Raw genomic sequence first — 17558 nt, 5'->3', positions numbered from 1 at the left:
GAGGTCTCTAGTGAATGGAGCATAAACCTATCTCCACTCACATAAAGCACCTCTGTTCTCACCTTGACTGCCTGACTGGGCGAATGGCACTCTTTCATATGCTAATAAACTAGATAAAGGCATCCTGCTCCCTCCTCTGCAGGAGGGTGCATGCATCCGCCTGCTCCATATTCCAGACTGGGTGCTCCTAAAGTAGTGTCATGAATCAAGTCTTCAGTCCATAGAAATACAGAGTATGATTTCCTAAATAACAGCCATAGGTTAAAAGGTTCATAATGGGAAAATAAAAAATAAAAAACCAAGTCCCCAAAACTCACAAAGCTTTTCTAGTTCTTGTAGAATCTCCTGCAATAAAAACCTAGCTTGGAGTCCAAACCAGATCTGCCTCCTAGCAACACTCCCTTTACCACCCCTTATAAGTAACATTTTAAACGGAGTAGCCAGCATGACCCCGCAGGAGGAACTCTCTACCAAAACAAGAAATCCAGTCTACCACCAGAGAGCTGTGCAATCTACACCCAGTTGTCTAATCTCTGTGGATGTTAACCAGAGGATTTGAAATAACCCTTTCAAGTCTACTATCCTAGAAATGCTACAAATGTACTTTGAAACGTAAGGGTGAGGATTTGTGCTACCACGAGAAGCTTTTCAGGTCAGGACTCTATACTCAGAGTTTTCGGTTTTAATGCAAGGACTAAAATTTACGTAAGGACAAGCTATTTTGCAAATCTGTAAATACGGATAATAACTTGCATATCTACAAGTATATCTCAAAGACTAATAGATATAATGTATGTGAAAGCAATTTGAAAAATCAAATATACTATTTAAACATAATGTTACTACCATTACTTATGATTTTCATGCCATTACTTATAATTTTCATTAGTAGTGGCAATACCAGTTCTTTGATAGTGAAAGCTATTTTACTTCTCCAGTCTCCAAATATGATTAACTAAATGGGAGAATACAGGAGATAGATGTAAAAGTAGTTATGTCACTTGAGACTACAGATGGCAAAGCATGATAAAGAATTAGACTAACAGGACCTGGAGTTTGGCCTAGTGGTAGAGTGCTTGCCTAGAATGCATGAAAACCCGGGTTTGATTCTTTGATACCACATACATAGAAAAAAGCCAGAAGTGGTGCTGTGGCTCAAGTGGTAGAGCTGTAGCTTTGAGAAAATCCTAGGCCCTGAGCCCAAGCCCAGGACTGAAGCTGCACGGTGCCTTCTGTTTATTTGGTATTTGTATCAAACTATATATTTGAGGTTGTTTTCATTTCATTTTTAACTACCTTTTTTTTCTTTCGTGCACGGAAGCGCGCGCGCGCGCGTGTGTGTGTGTGTGTGTGTGTGTGTGTGTGTGTGTGTGTGTGTGTGTAGAGTAGCTGAAACTTTGGATCTAGGTGTTGTCCCTGAGCTTTTCTACTGAAGTGTAGGGTCAGCCACAGCTCCAATTCTGGCTTTTTGTGGTTGCTTGGAGATAAGGGTCTCACAAACTTTTCCTGTCTGAGCTGCCTTCCATTGTCAAGTCCTCAGCTCTCAGTTCCTGTGTAGCTAGGATTACAGGTGTGAGCTACTGGTGTGGGACATTTTTTTAAAACTAAATTTCCCTAAAAAAAACCTAAAACCTAGAGTTGTATATAATGGTACATGCCTGTGGTTCAGGCAATAGTAGAATTATGAAGATTACTATTTGAGGTCAGACTAAGCAAAAGCAAGATACCCTCTCTGAAAGGAAAAAAAATGCTGAAAGCAATAAAACCGAGGCTCAAACACGGCTCAAACAGAACATCTGCCTAGCAACCATTAAGCTCTGAGTTCAATGCCTAGTATAATTTTTTTTAATAATTAATTAAATAATTGAAGTCATAGTAAGGTCACAAAGCTAGGGGGTAACGTAGGCAGTCTGATATCTGCTGTAGTATCTAATGCCAACTTGGATATTTCTACATCTTATTACAGCTCTAGTCTGTGGCACTGCAAAACCACTGTGAGATACCCTGATATTTTGTATCCCCTAGTAGACTAAGACTACAGATGTGCTTTAAAACTATATATGCCAGATTATTAGGCTTCTTCCTTGTGATCTGTATTTTTTTTTTTGCCAGTCCTGGGCTTGGGCTCAGGGCCTGAGCACTGTCCCTGGATTTTCTCAAGGCTAGGGCTCTACCACTTGAGCCACAGCACCACTTCTGGCTTTTTGCTATGTATGTGGTACGGAGGAATCGAACCCGGGTCTTCGTGCATGCTAGGCTAGCACTCTACCATTAGGCCAAACTCCCGGCCCTGATCTGTATTTTTGAGGTGGTCTCAAGGATGCATGTCTAAGTTCTAGGTGTCCTGTTTGTCTCCCAGGGAAAAGCACCCACTGAGACTTTCCACTTCAGTGACTAGAATTTAACATAGCCAGATCTTTATTTCAGAAAGAAGAAAGCCACCAAACAACAAGAGACAACTTGAAGAAACATAAGAAGTTTCTGAACATTCAACTCCTACAAACTACCTAGACTTTCCACTTCAGTGACTAGAATTTAAGAAGGTTGCCAGATCTTTCTTTCAAAAAGAAGCCACCCAAAAAGAACAAAAAAGGAAACTTAAGGAAGTATAAAAAATTTCTGAACATTTAACTACAACAAACTTTTTCAAATAACTTCACAGCAACATCCTTCGTGGTCCTGCTAATGACAAAGCCTGTAAAGCAAGACTTTTCATCTGTGACTTTTATTCAAATCATGGCCTATTGTGTCTTTCATTTTTCTGAATGTTAAATATTTATTTTCTGAACTAGAAATGCATATAAATCCAAAAGTCTGCTTGTTATATGCATGGAAGATGGTTATGTCATGAAATGCTAGCTAGAATAAACAACAATGTTATACCCAGATGAACTCCAACTGCTCTTTTGGAAGAGCCTTGTCTGAGAGAGAAAGAGGAAAGATGAAGGTGCATAACTCTAAACTGTTTGCTTCTGTTAGCTTACTCACATCTCTGAAAAGCCTAAATCAGGCTCACCTTTCAAGGTTAGCATTATGGATGGTGTAATTTCATCCATATCCCTCAAACTATCTCCCATCTGCTCTAGAGGGTCTAAATCCCCTTAATAAAGAACAAAGACTTTCATTTCACAGTTAAGAGATAAAAGTCTCAGAATGAAAATGTCTGCTTGATGTAAGACCAATACTAAAACGAATTCACACTACACGGTAGTCAGGCAGGCAGACAGCAAGGGAAAAGAAATGGACTGGTATTGCATGCACTCAGCAGTCACAGCCTTTGGGAAAGGAAAGCAGTTAAAGAATAAGCTTGCTGCTAAGAGCACATGGGGTTGTATGATATTATTGAGTATCTTCTATCCTGGTCCAATGAAAACAACTGTTTTGGGTCCCAGTTCCATTTTAGCTGCTCCCAGTCTTGATCTAAATAACTATAGCTCTTTGTAGCTGAATCTAAAATTCTTTTGCTTAAAGGACTTCTGCACTGAGAGTCAAAATCCTTTGTGGAACAGACAAGTATCTTTTATTAGTGGCCCTTAAGAAAAGATTAGGATACAGGTACATCTTTGTAATTTTGTCTTTATTTTTGGTAGAACCTGATGACATTAGTTTGATTGTGTACCATCACATTTACCAAGAGTATCTGAGTGATTTTACTTAGTATCTCCAGATCCCATCCTATCATTCTTCTACTGCTCACTAATTTACTTTTCCCTCTATTTTAATATACTGGGCACTATCTTATCTCTAGTCTTTGATCTCAAAATCCTAGTCCTGATGCATTAAAATTCTGATTATAATTATTGCTAAAATAGCAAAAGCAGAGCATATGTACAAACTGGTATTGATCTAAATTCTGACACAAATAAGCTCATAATAACTCTGCAAGGTCGGTACCATTATTACCCACATTAAGGCATAGGGAAATTAAGTAACTTAAACAGAAGTCAAGCATTCTGGAGTTTGTATTCAGCTACTATAATGCAGCACATCAAGCTATGCTGGCAAGTAGAATCCACTTTGATAGTTTCTTATTAGACACAAGGACTCATTCAGTCCTTCTGATGGGAAACCTTTGCTAGAAACTGCAGGAAGGAATTTTCTGAACAACTTACAGAATTGAGCAAAAACAAAGCTCAAAAACTAGTTTTGAATATTTTTTTAAAAGAATTTCCAGGTGGCAACAAACAGACCATTAACTATTGTCATTAGGAACTATATCTACAGTTTGATTTTCTGCTTGAAGCAGTTTTCCCAATAGGTAGAAATATTTTCAACAAATCATTAGTTCTCTATTCAATTTGCTTAGTTTCCATACAGAAAGGAGTCAAGGCAATATTTAAGATAAGATCATTTCAGGCATCATTTTTTCTCCTTTTACAATATTGAGATTCTTCTTCAGGGACTCTATTTTGGTGCTGATACTGAACAAAGAGAGGTCAGCAGGACTCATAAATAAGATGATCATGAGACTCCATTTATCTAGTCCCAAACAACTGAAGCAATATTTTTGAATGATTGCTGTTGAGCAACCTAGTTCTCCTTATGAACCAAAGAAAACTTTATTTCCTGCCTAAAAAGATAAATGATTTACTACTAGTTACTAGTTGATGTGGTACTTAAGGTTCCCCGAAGGCTAATAACTGGGTGGGGCTTCTAGTACTATTTCAGGCCAATCACTGAAGTCATCTCTCTGAAGAAAGGTTCTAACCAATAAGAAGAAATCTAAGGTTCTGGATTGAAAGCTGAGTGTCCCATATATGCCTGTGTAAAGCTGAAGTTCCACTCCCACAGAAGAAGGCTCCTGGGTGGTAAGTGAAGCACTTCTAGGATGGTAAAAAAAAAAAATGACACAATGTTATGTTACAAAGTTAATTCTGAGCACTACACTATAAGGAAAAGTGAAATGCTCTGAAAAACAACTGAAAAATCTAATAATGTCATTTATATTTCTACCAGGAGAAGTAATCTGAGAATTTAAGTTGGGATTGCTTTTTATTTGAAGAAATAGTTTTAATAACTGCATAGAAGTGTTTAATTGCATTTATCTCCTCTTTCTAGAACTTCCTTTGGAAAAATCAAATTTTATCATATCAACAAAGATTACTCTAAAGAAAAAATTTTAAGATGAGGTCATACTGTGGGGCTGTGAAAATTACCATGGACAGTGTTATTTATCTTGCAATGCAATATAAATCTCTCACATTTGGAGAGATTTTTTTTAAAGGGAGTCAGTAGAGAATGATTTTACCTCAATATACAGTATGACTTTATTAAGGTTGGTTGGTAACTTGTCTCCCTGTTCTAAAGGCTCTTGTTTTTTTTTTCAAGTTTCCATAATAGTATCTGTGAAAAATACAAATGTATAAGCAAAAGAAATATTTTGGATGTTAGTAAAGTTTTAAGTTATAGACATGTCATCTTGATGGGTTATATTTTTAACTTCACATTCTAAATAATATATTTCTTTACTTGTCGCATAGTTAAAAGTATTTCTGGAACAAATTACTTGAATATGCACAGATTCTTATAACCTAACAGAATGCGCATTTCGATAAGTTTTCACAATGTTCATTTTATGTATCATAGAGTATATATTCCTGTCAGTCATAAAGTACTCTTTCAGCATTTAGGCTGTCAATGATCTATGTTTCAGACTGAAAACAATCTCATCCATTCCTATTGCACTCAATTAGTTGAATTATATCTTTTCTAAAAGTCATACTGACTCCAAGTACAGAAAATCCAAGCAAATATTACAAACACAGTAACATTTTAACAACTCCATTGGAAATACTGTTTGCTGAAGCAAATCCCTAGTTATTTATTGTGGGCTTTAATTGCTCAGGTGACTAGGTAATTTTTAGCAAAATAAATTTAAAATTATATGTCTTGTAAAAAAAAAAAAAGCAACCCCTTGTACCCCAGTCTTACTCAAATGTATTGTGCAACCTGGAAAAAGTTTGATTTTTCTTTTTAAATGACAGGTTTGAAGATCATTCGGAAAATTATCTAGGAAACAACAGATCAAGAATCTATTTATTGAGTTCATCTAGAACAAAAGACACGAGCACCCTAAAATAACCACATTCCTATTTGATTTGAAGTAGAAACATATAGTTTCTTGTTTTGTTTTGCAACGACCCTAAAGAAGGCACCATAGTTCAAACGATCCATTTTGGAAGATGTCACTGAACACCTCTTCCAATGTATTTCTGGATTCAGTGCCCAGTAATAGTAATCGCTTTCAAGTTAATATCATAAATGAGAGCCATGACAGCAGTGCAGCTGTGAGTGACAGCACCGACCCGCCACATTATGAAGAGACGTCTTTTGGGGATGAAACACCGAACAGATTGAGAATCAGCTTTAGACCCGGGAATCGGGAGTGCTATGATAATTTCCTCCAAAATGGAGAAACTGCCAAGACAGATGCCAGTTTTCATGCCTATGACTCACATACAAACACATACTACCTACAAACCTTTGGCCACAACACCGTGGATGCTGTTCCCAAGATCGAGTACTATCGCAACACTGGCAGCGTCAGTGGGCCGAAGGTCAGCCGGCCCAGTCTGCTGGAGATCCATGAGCAACTTGCAAAGGTAAGCATGAAGGTCATGGGCAAGGGTCTGCTTTTATTCATTCCTCCAGGTCAGTTCCTCCTCTCTAATAATACTCTTCAGCGTGAAACAGTCCATCTTACTTATACAACTGTCCCTAGTCCTTAGAAACAGAAAACTCCTCACAAATGTTTACTGACTTGGAATACAGAAGTATAGAATTGACTTTGAAAGTAACTGTCATATATTGTTTGTAATTATAATTAATTCAAGTTCCACCTGCTAGGCACTGGTGGATCAACGCCTGTAATTCTAGCTACCCAAATGGCTGAGATCTGAGGATCAAGGTTCCCAGCCAGCCAATTAACCACCAAAAAGGCAAAATCGCAGGTGTGAATCCAATGGTAGAGCACCAAATTGGAGTGAAAAAACTAAAGGACAATGCCCAGGCCCTACGTTCAAGCCCTAGTACCAGCATATTAAAAAAAAAAAAAAAAAAAAGCTCAATTGAATGCTAAGCTGGTTCTACCCTAGTTTTGCTGGGGTTTTTTGTTTGTTTGTTTGTTTTTTGGTATTTGTTGTTTCAGTCATGGAGCTTGAACTCAGGGCCTGGCATTGTCCCTGAGTGCCTCTGCTCAAGGCTAATGCTCTACCACTTTGAGCCACAGAGCTACTTCTGTTTTTTGTTTTGTTTTGTTTTGTCTTTTTTTGAAATTAGAGTCTCACTGATTTTCCTACCTAGGTTGGCTTTGAACCTCAATCCTCAGACCTCAGCTTCCTGAGTAGCTAGGATTATAGGCATGAGCCACCTGCACTCTCCACATCAACTGTTAAAGTAAAAGATCACTCTGCCTTTTGTAGTTAGTGTTGTAGGTGCCAGCCTTTCTTGTGTAAGGCGCTTCTTTTTTATTCTTCAAAGAAAGAACAAACATTTGGCATCAACTTTGCCTGAGGCTTACAAATTCACCTACAGATATAACAATAACTAAATTTAAGAACAGAAACAGCAGAAGAGCTAAACTTTTCCTTATTAAAGGAATGCATCCCAGGTTCCTTAATCTAGAAATATGAAGCAGCTCTTATTTCTAATCTTGCAGCAGATCATCAGTAGATTTCTTCTTTTTTTTTTTTTTTTTTTTTTTGCCAGTCCTGGGCTTGAGCACAGGGTCTGAGCACTGTCCTTGGACTTTCTCAAGGCTAGAGCTCTACCACTTGAGCCTCAGCACCACTTCCGGCTTTTTTCTATGTATGTGGTACCGAGGAATCGAACCTCGGTTTTCATGCATGCTAGGCAAGCACTTTAACCACTAGACCAAATTCCCGGCCCCAGTAGATTTCTTCTTGCTCTGAGATATTTTGATAGACTCGATCATTCTGCTTGCCTCTCAATTTGCAATGAGTATAATTCTTTGCGGAACACAGTTACTTTCTGGAACACAGTTACTTTCTGGAACACAGTTACTTTCTGGAACACAGTTACTTTCTAAGAAAGTGGCATTCTTTTTGCTCAAGCTTTGAAGAGGGGAGAAAAGAAGGACACAGTTTCAGTTATTCGATGACATCTAATTAAAAGATTACCCACTCCATGGGGCCGGGAGTTTGGCCTAGTGGTTAAAGTGCTTGCCTAGCATGCACGAAGACCCTGGTTCAATTCCTCGGTACCACATACATAGAAAAAAGCCGGAAGTGGTGCTGAGGCTCGAGTGGTAGAGCTCTAGCCTTGAGAAAGTCCAAGGACAGTCAGGCCCTGAGCTCAAGCCCAGGACTGGCAAAAAAAAGATTACTCACTCCAGAGATATAAGAGTGTCCCTCTCAGGAAATATCAAGTAGAGCAGATCGCCTTTCAGTTTCCGCTCATCCTCTTTTTAGAAGAAGCACATCTCCAAACACATTTCCCTGGGCTACTCTGACTCTCTTCTTTGAGCTCTCGCACCTCCCAAGAAGGACCCCATGTTCTTGATTGTGTTCTACAACCAGATTCCTGTCCTACAAAGTCTTAATTGTCCGGTATATCATGTCAGTAGTACCCTACTGGTTTCTTCACAAGATAACATTTAGATTTTATCTGGGATAGCTGATGATTTAATCCAAAGGAGTTACCAATGTGGCTATTTCAGACAAAATGTTAACCCCATAAGATTTTTTTTCCCATCCTGGGGCTTGAACTCAGAGCCTGGGTGCTATTCCTGAGCCTATTTGTGTTCAAGGCTAGCACTCTACCACTTGAGCTACAGTGCCTCTTCTAGCATTTTCTGAGTTATTTATTGGAGAGGGCCTTCAAGGGCTTTCCTGCCCAGGCTGGCTTCTAACTACAATCGCGGGTCTCAGCCTGAGGATCTAGTAGTTAGAAATATGAGGTGTGAGCTACCAGGGCCCAGCTCCTTAAGGATTTCTAAAAAGAAACATCACTGGTTATGTCTAATAAATAAGGCTGAGGTATCACATGCTTTTTCTTAATCAAAGGAGAGGGAAGGAGAATGACAGAAGAGAGAAAAGGGTCACACAAAGGGAAAGGTGAGTTGATAAAAAGGGCAGTTTCCAAGGTGTGAGAGAGGGCCAGAAAGCGAATCTAGACTAGGATAAAGAAATCTGAAGAAGTAAAATGAACCAAAGTTCTCAAAAAAAAAAAAAGACTTGAAATTCTATCTTACCATACTCTCCCGCACTACACCTATCTTTAAAAATGTCTCTATTCCAATTGGTATCAAAACTTAAATATTCTCAATTCTTCCCTTTCCCAACATCTAACAAAACGAAACAGGGTTTTAACCTCCATTAAAAAGGAAATGGAGTAAGCTTAAATTGTTCTTAGGACACACATTCTGAAGAGACAATAATGGCATGACTTATGTAAATCTTTAAATACAGAGGGAAAAACTCTGCAGCTCTCGTTCTTCAGCAATCCATCTGTGTGTCACACAACAGGAATGCTACAGCTGCATTTGAACAGATTTGATAAATGGGATATCATATCAGTTTCAAGTGATAAAGTTGGGTAAGGACTTAACTTTGACTTAAAGCACTCCCCCCTCAGATTGAAATGAAAGGCAAATTAAATACCTTAATCATAGGCTTAATTTACAGGCCCTGAAAGAATCATTTTGGAAAAAAATCTGGTAAAAAGTAACTTTTTTTCCTGAATTTGACCCTCACTTAAGATAGTTTAGCTTAATTAAATCACATAAAAATAGCCAGATTGACAAAGTGGGCACATTCCTGCTGTCAAGACCGATTCCATTGTTGCTGAAGTTAATGAATCACTCTGCCTTTGTGTGTGGCTCTACCCTGGTAGAACATGGTGAACAGTCTGGGCCTTTCTCAGTGCACTTCTCTGCGGGTGAATTTGATTCAGCTACTTATCTATTTTTTCCCTTCAAATAAGACATGAAAAGTGACAGGGCACTGTACTGCCACCACCTTGACATTTTTTATGGAAGTTCCTCAGGTCACAACTAGTAATGATCATCATAAAATAGTATTTAGATACCTCACAGATCTGTTTGGAAAAACTACAAACAATAGTGTTCATTTGAAAACAGAAAGCAACAGGGTGCTGGTGGCTCACCCTGAAATAATCAGGAAGTTAAGATCTGAGGATCACAGTTCAAAGCCAACCTGGACAGGAAAGTCTATGAGATTCTTATCTCCAATTAACTACAAAAGGCTGGAAATGGAGCTGTGGCTCAAGTGGCAGAATGCTAGGCTGGAGGACAAAGGCTCAAGGGAAGTACCCAGGCCCCAGGATCAAATAAATAAAGCAAGTGGCATAGTTCAAGTTAGCCAGTATTTTCCATGCCAATGATTATTTTTTCATTTGGCACGGTTTATGTGATTCATGTGTGCCATTTCTCAAAACCCTGTAGCAAAAGTACATTCATACTGACTGGCATAGTATATTTAGACAGGAAGCCAGTTGGATTTTGTGCAAATCCTGGCTAAAATTTCCAAGACAGAAAAAATAATTATGTGACAACTGCTGTTCTAATAGGTAAAATGAAAAATAGATTTGAAAGACATTATTTTAACTCTCTGCCTAGATAGTGATAGATATCAACAGAATTTGTAATCCCAATGATTTGAGATTGCAGTTCATTGTCTTTATAGTAAAGAGTAAATGCCTATACTGGTGGCTATGAATTATAGATTTCTGAAAACTCTAGTTAAGTGGAGAGTAAAAAGATCCTGATTCTCCCTTGTTCAGCAGTATTGTATATGTTGTATACTATGTACTTTTTTTTTTTTTACAAAATTCTTGTGAATATTAGGTTATATACAGTTATATATATCTAAAGTAATGCATTGCTTACAGTGGGTAGGAACTTAATAAGTGGCTATTGATGGTGTTTAAAAAGTAAAATATACACTGATAAAAACTATTTAACATTCTTTGTATAGTAATTTCTTTCCTTTCTCAAAGTCATTTCCCCAGGGAGCTCATACTATTAATCTATGGGGGGAAAGTGATTAATGTCTTACTTTAAATAATTTAGTATAGATAATGAAAAAAATATTAAATCTTTTAAAGGTATACATGGAAAACACTATAAATCTTCCATTTTCTTTTTCACACACCATTTTTTTTTTGTGAGTCATGGGGCTTGAACTTGGCCTGGGTGATGGCCCTGCGCTCTTCAACTTAAAGCTACCATCCTACCCCTGGGCCTGGGCACTGTCCCTGAGCTCTTCAGCTCAAGGCTATCACCCTACCCTTGAGCCAAGCCCCACTTCACGTTTTCTAGAAGTTAATTGGAGATAAGAATCTCAGGTCCTTTTGAGCCCAGACTGGCTTTGAACCTTGATCCTCAGATCTCAGTCTCCTGAGTAGCTACGATTACAGGTGTGAGCCACCACACCCTGCTCACACACCATTTTTTGCACATAAAATTTTCTTGAGTTATCAAACATACAAGTTAATTTGCATACAAGGTGTCTGTAAGATATGTGTTTCCGCATATGGTAAAGCATGTTGTGAAAGGTAGTGATTTGTAGACAAATCTTACAGTAATCTAATATAACAAAAAATATGCCCTCTCATTTTCACCATTTAAAATAGTCCTCGGTATCACTAAGGGGTGGGAAAGTTACCATCAATAAGTTCTAAAAGTAATAGTGTCATATGCTTTTCATTCTGAAATGACTGGAATGAACCTAAAGAAATCACCTGGTTTGTCCCTGACATTTGTTTTTAAGGATCCAGTAATGGCAAAGTGAAAGGTTGGAGAAGGTTAAGATTGACCATATATTGATAATCATTGAAACTGAGTGATAGGTACATAAAACATATATTATTTCCACTACTGCTGCATAAATTTGAATATGTCAATGATGAAACAAAAATTTAAGCAATCAGATCATATGAGCCTACATTCTTATGGAACTATTTCTCAATGGCTATCTAAGAATTCTTTATCACACTGAAATTAAAGACTCACTACTTGGGAGTATTCATTCATAGTCAATATTATCTATTTGAAGCTGAAAGCATAAAAATACATATGCCTTACAAAAGCCTCTGCTACTTTAGGAAGGGATTACAGTTTATGTAAAATTTATTACCATTAGAAAGTACTTATTATGAATTTACCCTTAAAGTTCATGGGCTTGAAACTTTTACCAGTTTATCAATACTAGAAGAGGAATTGTCTTTGTTTAAATGCATGTTTATTTTCTTCCTTGAACTCTTTTTTTTTTTTTTTTTTTGCCAATCCTGGCAACTCAGGGTCAGAGCACTTGGGCTTTCTCAAGCTAGAACTCTACCACTTGAGCCTCAGCACCTCTTTCAGCTTTTTTTCTGTGTATGTGGTACTGAGGAATTGAACCCAGGTCTTCATGCATGCTAGGCAAGTACTTTACCATTAGGCCAAACTCCTAGCCCTCTTCCTTGAACTCTTAGCAGGTGAAACTCTTGGTAAATAATGATCCCCTGAAATTATATAATTTAAAATGAATTTATGAAAGGTTATGGGCCATCATAGCTAGGAAAACAACAACAAAACTTGTGGTCTCTGAAACTTTGGTCTCAAGAACATGCACCAGAAATCTGAAAACCATGATTGTATAGCTTATTGACATCAAATTCCAAAAAACTCTCAGTCTAAATTAATGTCCTATAATAAACTCAGTTTATTATAATAAGCTGAGTTTATTATAGTTGTTCTGGCTTATGAGGAAACAAGATTTGCTTTGTCATATCAGTACAGGAAGATGGTCAACATAGAAAAATGATTTCTGCCTTTGAGTAAAATTCTTGACTTAGCATCAATGGCAATTTTCAAAAAAGGGCAAGTACAGGGCCGGGAGTTTGGCGTAGTGGTAGAGCTCTAGCCTTGAGAAAGTCCAAGGATAGTGCTCGGGCCTTGAGCTCAAGCTCAGGACAGGCAAAAAAAAAAAAAAAAAAAAAGAAAGAAAGAAAGAAAGAAGGAAAGAAAGAAAAAGAAAGAAAGGACAAGTTGTTTCCTGGAGGTTATACACTGAATTAATTGCACAGCGAAACTATATTTCAAATTGCATAGTCTAAAACATTCAGGGCTTTTTGGTCCCTATATTACGTGAGACAATGGAAATGACATGCCTAACTTGTAAATTTACTATGAGGACTATTAGATGACTAAAAGTGTACATTGAAAACCTCCCTCAACACACATAGCATAAACATACATAAAATTTCTAAACACTAGCAAGTTGCATGAATTTGCTTAAGAAAGTTAAACACTCTGCATTGATTTTATTTTTAAATAATTTATAAAATAATTGCATTACTGATTTCTGCAGAAGATGGTTTCTCTGCCATTCCCTCATGGAAAATATTTTGTTGTTGTTGTTTCATTAGCTTGTTTTTTGCACATTATGAAATTCTAGTGATAAATTGAAGAACCATTAAACTGTGGCCAGGAAGGATAGCCATCAGGAAGAAACATTCGTTTAAGAGGAAAATTTGAAACACTCTGTTCATTCTTTATCCAATGTCGTAAGATTTTTTTTTAACAGTCATTGGATTTCTCATTAATCCAGATCTAAAAATCATGATTTCTGATTTCATCAGAGAGCAGAGCAATTTCCTGAACCAATATTCCAAACATTCAAGTTTAGATTTTATGGGAAAACAAGAATTTTATTCTCAACACTGCCCTTAAAAAAAAAAAGTAACTGACTAAGCCTGTGTCTCCAGTCTAATAAGCCAGGGAAAGGAAATTACTTTCTCCTTGAGCGAGTAGCTGCTGCTGATCTGGCTAAGGAAATCTTGATTATCTACAATATTGACAATGATTGTGTAAAAGTTCTCCTCGAATTATGTCAAATGAATGACTCCCGTAACAAAAAAGATCTCTTCAACATGTATGGACATTTTAACACATTCTTAAGTTCCCTGTCCTGCTGTAACTGATGGTGAAAATCATGAAAAGCAAGAGTTACATTTGACTCAGTCAACTGCCTATGTATATAGAATCCATTGAGAAGCAAAAATTTGGCTTAAAAAGTATCATCAAATGTATCTGAAACTGTCCAATATGAGGCTAGAGAGCCCTGGACATGTGGCTTAGTTAAAGCTGGCATGGGGTGCCGTGGAAAATAAGCATCAGATTTCAGACTTCAGGAAAAAAAATTTGTGAAATAACTTATTAATGCTATATCCTGGGTATGTGTTTAAATGAAAATGTTTTATATAGATTCTAAAACATAAAATTAAATTACATAGTGATTCAGTTCCCTTCTGCAATAACATCACTCCCAAAACAAATATTTATATTTGAAATATCAAAAATAGGATTTTCTTTACTTTCCTTTTTCTATTGTAGAGGTACTGACTGGGGCTTGTACTCAGGACCTCTTGCTCAGTTGGGTGGCACTCTACCACTTGAACTATGCACCAGCCCTGCTTTTTGATGGTTATTTTAAAGATGAGAGTCTCACAGACTTTTCTGTCCAAGCTAGCATCAAGCCCTAATCCTCCACATCTTAGCCTCTTGAGTAGTTAGCATTATAGGCATGAGGCACCAGCACCTGGTTATGAAATGTTTGTTTATATAAAATTTATACTATATATTATATGTATTATATATTATATTATATATATATTTCAGGGTCCATACCTAAACCCAAGTTATTTTATCTTTTTTATAAAAAGCCTTAAAATTTAGCTCCTAGGGACTGGAAATATTGTTCAGTGGGAGAGTACATGCATCGCATGTTCCAGACTCTGGCTGTAATCTCTAGCACCAAAGCAAAATTAAAATCTACTTGAAGATTTAGAATTACATACATGCCTTGTAGGTGTAGCTGGTATAGCTGACCAGTTTTCATCCTGTCTGGTCAGCTTCAACATCTTTAAATTTTGTTTCAAAACCACCAAATTTATTGGTATGAATATAGGAATTCAGCTTCCAACTACCTGTGTAAATACAGATTGTAAATGCTTAAGATTAAGATCTAATTTAGGTAATACAAAACTAAAATTTGAATTTAATTATAATATCCTCTCTTGCTCAATTGTCTTTCTCCAGTTCTGTCAGAAAATATTAAGATGAACTGACTTTAGGTTCATTTCATTCGTGAGAAATGATAAGAAACTACAACATATGCTCATTAGAGATCAGGTACCTTAGTAGAGATCAGGGACCTTAAGTCTACTTTATGAATTCACCATTGGTTATCAATGCTCTTACATGGCCAGTCTGGTTGACTTGAAGAACACTAACACACAACACAATCATGTAGTGTGTATCATATAGTGACTTTTATTCCACTGTTTCACATTAGTTATCCAAGAATAACATTTACATTCATGAACACAGTTTTATGGAAAAATAAACTAAGTTTGTGTTGAACCTAAAGGCAAAATAGTATGATGAAAGACAGAGATAGAAATTCAATCCATGGTGGCTCACGCCTGTAATCCTAGCTACTCAGGAGGCTGAGATCTGAGGATTACAGTTCAAAACCAGCCCAATTAGGAAAGTCAGGGAGACTTTTATCTTCAGTTAACCACTAGAACACCAGAAGTGGCACAGTGGCTCAAAGTGGTAGAGCACTGGACTTGAGCAAAAAAGCTCAGCAACAGCTCCCAGGCCTTGAGTTCAAGACTCATAACTGAAGAAAAAAATTTTTTAAAAGTTCAATTCACTTGAATTGAAGTGCTCAAATTAGTTCACAGACGATATACTAATGGCACCCCATACCCCAAAGACACAGGAGTTCTTAACTATGCAAGACAATTATAAGAAGTACTGTTTGTTTTCTAGCAGTCTCCTTTCAAAGAGGAAAAAATATGTGCTTGTCTAAGACTTAGCTAGTGATATCAGAACAAATCATTTCAAGCTTAAACTAAATAGATAAATTAGATAAAGTCACTGAATTGGAAGGACTTTTCCAGTGGTTTCAAAATCCTTCTTGGAAAAGATTGCTTTCAGGAGCTCAATGCAATATAGTTAACTGAGTAAAGAATCAGGTAGGTGCCAGAAAGGCTAAATTAAGTGGGTATACCAGAAATGACTCAGTCAAATCTAGAAGAGAAATAAGAGGTTGTAAGCTATTCTTGACATCATTTTAAGATCTTTTTCCAAATTTAAGCTGTGGGAAAAAACTATTAAAATCTGAGTCATAGTTTATGCTATTTAAACTCTAGTTTATACTACTTACGCTTTTTATTTCTACTCAGAAAATTCTTCTGGAAGTTATGAGATATCTAGTAGTTACGAGACATCTACACAATGCTAGTATATTAGTAATTCCCAGGAAGGGAGTTATGGAATCCATTAGAATGTCCCTTAGAGCATTCTACAGTACCTTTAATCTCTTGTAGAATACTTAAAACTGTTTTCGTGTGTATCAAGAAAAGATTTCTCTGTGTATATGTTTCATTGATTCTGCTTAAAGATCCTCTCAGGTGAATAGAAGTTTAGTTGTTTTATTTAGAGCCAGGGACTCCTTAAGCATTCAGGTTGGGATTAAAAGTGTGCCCCCACCATGCTGAGCTGAGCAGCTTTGTCATCATTATTGTTTTTAATTTGTATTATCTTTAAGTAGTTGTACAAAAGAGCTGCCCTTTATGAATACAATGAGTGTTGATGTTGCCCTTTCCATCATCGTCACCCATCCCTCCCAACCTACTCCTTCCCTTACTTTTTCATTTTTAATACCTGTATTGTTATTACAAAGGTGACATCCAGAAGGGTTACAGTTTTGTATCACTCAGGTAAAGAGTACATTTCTTTCTAGACAATGTCATCCTGGGAGAGCCCAGTTTTTTCCCTCCCATTCCTACCCACAAGTTATACCCACTTTTCTTAATTTTGTAAGCTACACTTCGAATTTGTCACTGCAGTCTCCTCTTCTCCTCTTCTTTGTCTACCCCCTCTCACACCATCCCCCCACTTTCAAGTACACATTTCCTGGTTTTTATTTGGTTGAACTATGAATTTGCCTTTCTAAGAAATTACACCACTTGTATTCTCCTTTAAATCTACCATATTTCAATTCATACATTTATGTACACTTGCACATCACCTAAGCTGATATATATATATACACACACACACATATATATATATATATATATATATATATATATATATATAAACCAGTTCCAGCTCACACACGACCAAATATGTAACCTTGGTCTCTCTGGGCCTGATTTATTTCACTTAACAATTTCTTCCAGGTCCTTCCATTTCTTTTCAAATACTGCAATATGATTCTAAAAATGAGTACAATTCCATTCTTTTTGATCCATTTGTCCACTGAGAAGCATCTGAGCCAATTCCACCCCTTGGCTATGGTGAATGATGCTGCTTTGAACATAGTTGCGTTGGTGGCTTTACCATATCCTGGTTTGTGATCTTTTAGACCAATGCCTAGGAGTGGAATTGCTGGATCATATAGGGTAGTTGCAGGCTTAATCTTTTGAAGAATCTCCATATTGCTTTAGGGGTTGAACAAATTTACATTCTCATAAACAGTGTACTGTTTTAAGTGAATAAAATAAAGCATAAGGAAAGAATT

The 17558-nt window shown here is 37.0% G+C and overlaps 1 protein-coding gene and 2 long non-coding RNA genes across 7 annotated transcripts in view; 1 reads left to right on the top strand and 2 right to left on the bottom strand.

The window, feature by feature from the left end:
• Nucleotides 1–3630: 3630 nt before the first annotated feature.
• LOC150046518 (uncharacterized) lies at nt 3631–14946 on the bottom strand. The gene is made up of 3 exons (XR_016539710.1): nt 14821–14946; nt 5249–5343; nt 3631–4823 (listed from the first exon to the last, which is right to left on the bottom strand). It is a non-coding gene; the product is annotated as an uncharacterized LOC150046518 (long non-coding RNA).
• Slc12a1 (solute carrier family 12 member 1) overlaps nt 4756–17558 on the top strand; it is an 82733-nt gene continuing 69930 nt past the window's right edge. For all 4 annotated transcript variants that reach the window (XM_090358460.1, XM_090358459.1, XM_090358461.1 and 1 more), the window contains exons 1-2: nt 4756–4808; nt 5985–6602. In XM_090358460.1, coding sequence (XP_090214586.1) covers nt 6183–6602 — 420 coding nt within the window. In that variant the 5' untranslated portion in view covers nt 4756–4808; nt 5985–6182. The remainder of the gene's footprint in view (nt 4809–5984; nt 6603–17558) is intronic.
• The window catches only part of LOC150046516 (uncharacterized), an 82621-nt gene continuing 80970 nt past the window's right edge, over nt 15908–17558 (bottom strand). For both annotated transcript variants that reach the window (XR_016539709.1, XR_016539708.1), the window contains one exon: nt 15908–16060. This is a non-coding gene — a long non-coding RNA (uncharacterized LOC150046516). The remainder of the gene's footprint in view (nt 16061–17558) is intronic.

Source organism: Megascapheus bottae, chromosome 25 (assembly GCF_031878675.1).
Source record: "Megascapheus bottae isolate mThoBot1 chromosome 25, mThoBot2.hap1, whole genome shotgun sequence".
In the NCBI taxonomy this organism is placed as follows: Eukaryota; Metazoa; Chordata; class Mammalia; order Rodentia; family Geomyidae; genus Megascapheus; species Megascapheus bottae.
The sequence above is the reverse complement of the archived record's forward strand: the minus strand, read 5'-3'. Positions and strand labels throughout refer to the sequence as shown.